Genomic DNA, 1,237 nt, shown 5'->3' on the forward strand with positions numbered 1-1,237 from the left:
GGGGGCGAGGGACGCACGAGAATCACAACCACGAGTGCGACGCGCGTTTCTCTTGTCTGTTTTCTTTTTTTCTCGACTTATTTTTTATTCGTTCTTTTTCACTTCTACACGCGCGACACCGAGAGAGGTAGTACAGGGGGAGGGGAGAGGGGGTGAACACTTCGCCCCTCGGATGCGACATGCGGTATGCAACGCGCAACCCCGTCTTCGTTCGAGCGCTTTTATTCTATACGAGATATATATACACCGTCTCCCTCTCTTACTTTTCTATCATTATTATTGTTTCCCCTTCACGTGCCGGTATGTATACTTTTTCTCTCGACGTGGTAAACACACGGGGTTCTTAACTTGGTCGACAATTACCTCTCGCTAAACACACCAACCACGTCGCCGCTCCTCCATCGGACTCGCCGAAAAGCCACCTTCTACTCCGTTCTGCCCGGCTGCCTCCGTTCGAGGGTTCATCCGGTCGTTGGACGTCGCCGGGCGTAGACAGACTATCATCGTGTCCTATATCACACATCACATTATAATACAGCGTGTTTATACAATCTCCGCTCGCGCGTTTCTATCGGTTTTTGCGCTTTCGTTTCTTTTTCCGATTAATGCGGCGACCGACGAGGACGACGACGACGACCGACATATGCGTGTGTTTCGTTTCTCGTATATATGTTTTTTTTGTTTCCGTTCTCTATCACGCGAGGTCGAGGGGTAAACCCGTGCATCCCGACGAGTCCGCTTTTTTTCCGTTCTACATTTTACTTTTTGCGGGTTCCTAATTCCTCCCGATGATCCCGATCGGCGGTTCACGATCTCCGTGTCTCTATTAGTGAGATAACTCCGTGCCGAGGGAGGACTGGGTGTATTTTTTTGTTCTACTTTCCGCCTGCGAGAGGGTTTGCACCGGCGTGTCCGAGGTACAATATCTCAGCGGGTATAGAGCTCACAGACCGGGTCTCGGAAGCTTTTTTCTCATCTCGTCGAGCTTCTCGGTCTGCGTGTCCCGAACCGGTTGTAACTCGGGCTGCGTGATTTTACAGACGGCGACTTGCGTACTTGCGACGGCGACTGCGGCGGCGGCGACGGGGCGGCGGCGACGGCGGCGAGACAGCGACGACGGCAAGCAAGGGCGAGAACTGCGACGAAGACGTAGACGAAGACGAGCCGCGCAACCGCAGCGGAATCTCGCACGTCCGTTATTATTATTAGTATCATAAACTACGAGAGATAGGGGGGG

The 1,237-nt window shown here is 52.8% G+C and overlaps 1 protein-coding gene across 2 annotated transcripts in view; it reads right to left on the reverse strand.

The window, feature by feature from the left end:
* Positions 1-418: 418 nt before the first annotated feature.
* Positions 419-1,237, reverse strand: part of LOC106749200 (RNA-binding protein lark) — an 18,584-nt gene continuing 17,765 nt past the window's right edge. Inside the window, exon 7 of one of the 2 annotated variants that reach the window (XR_001374824.1) lies at positions 419-510. Coding sequence is in view for 1 of the 2 variants with exons in the window: in XM_014628400.1 (XP_014483886.1) it covers positions 501-510 (10 nt within the window). In the remaining variant the exon portion in view is untranslated. The remainder of the gene's footprint in view (positions 511-1,237) is intronic. The other variant, XM_014628400.1, reaches the window with a different exon arrangement.

This window comes from Dinoponera quadriceps, unplaced genomic scaffold (genome assembly GCF_001313825.1).
Source record: "Dinoponera quadriceps isolate SergipeBrazil2010 unplaced genomic scaffold, ASM131382v1 scaffold2952, whole genome shotgun sequence".
Classification (NCBI taxonomy): Eukaryota; Metazoa; Arthropoda; class Insecta; order Hymenoptera; family Formicidae; genus Dinoponera; species Dinoponera quadriceps.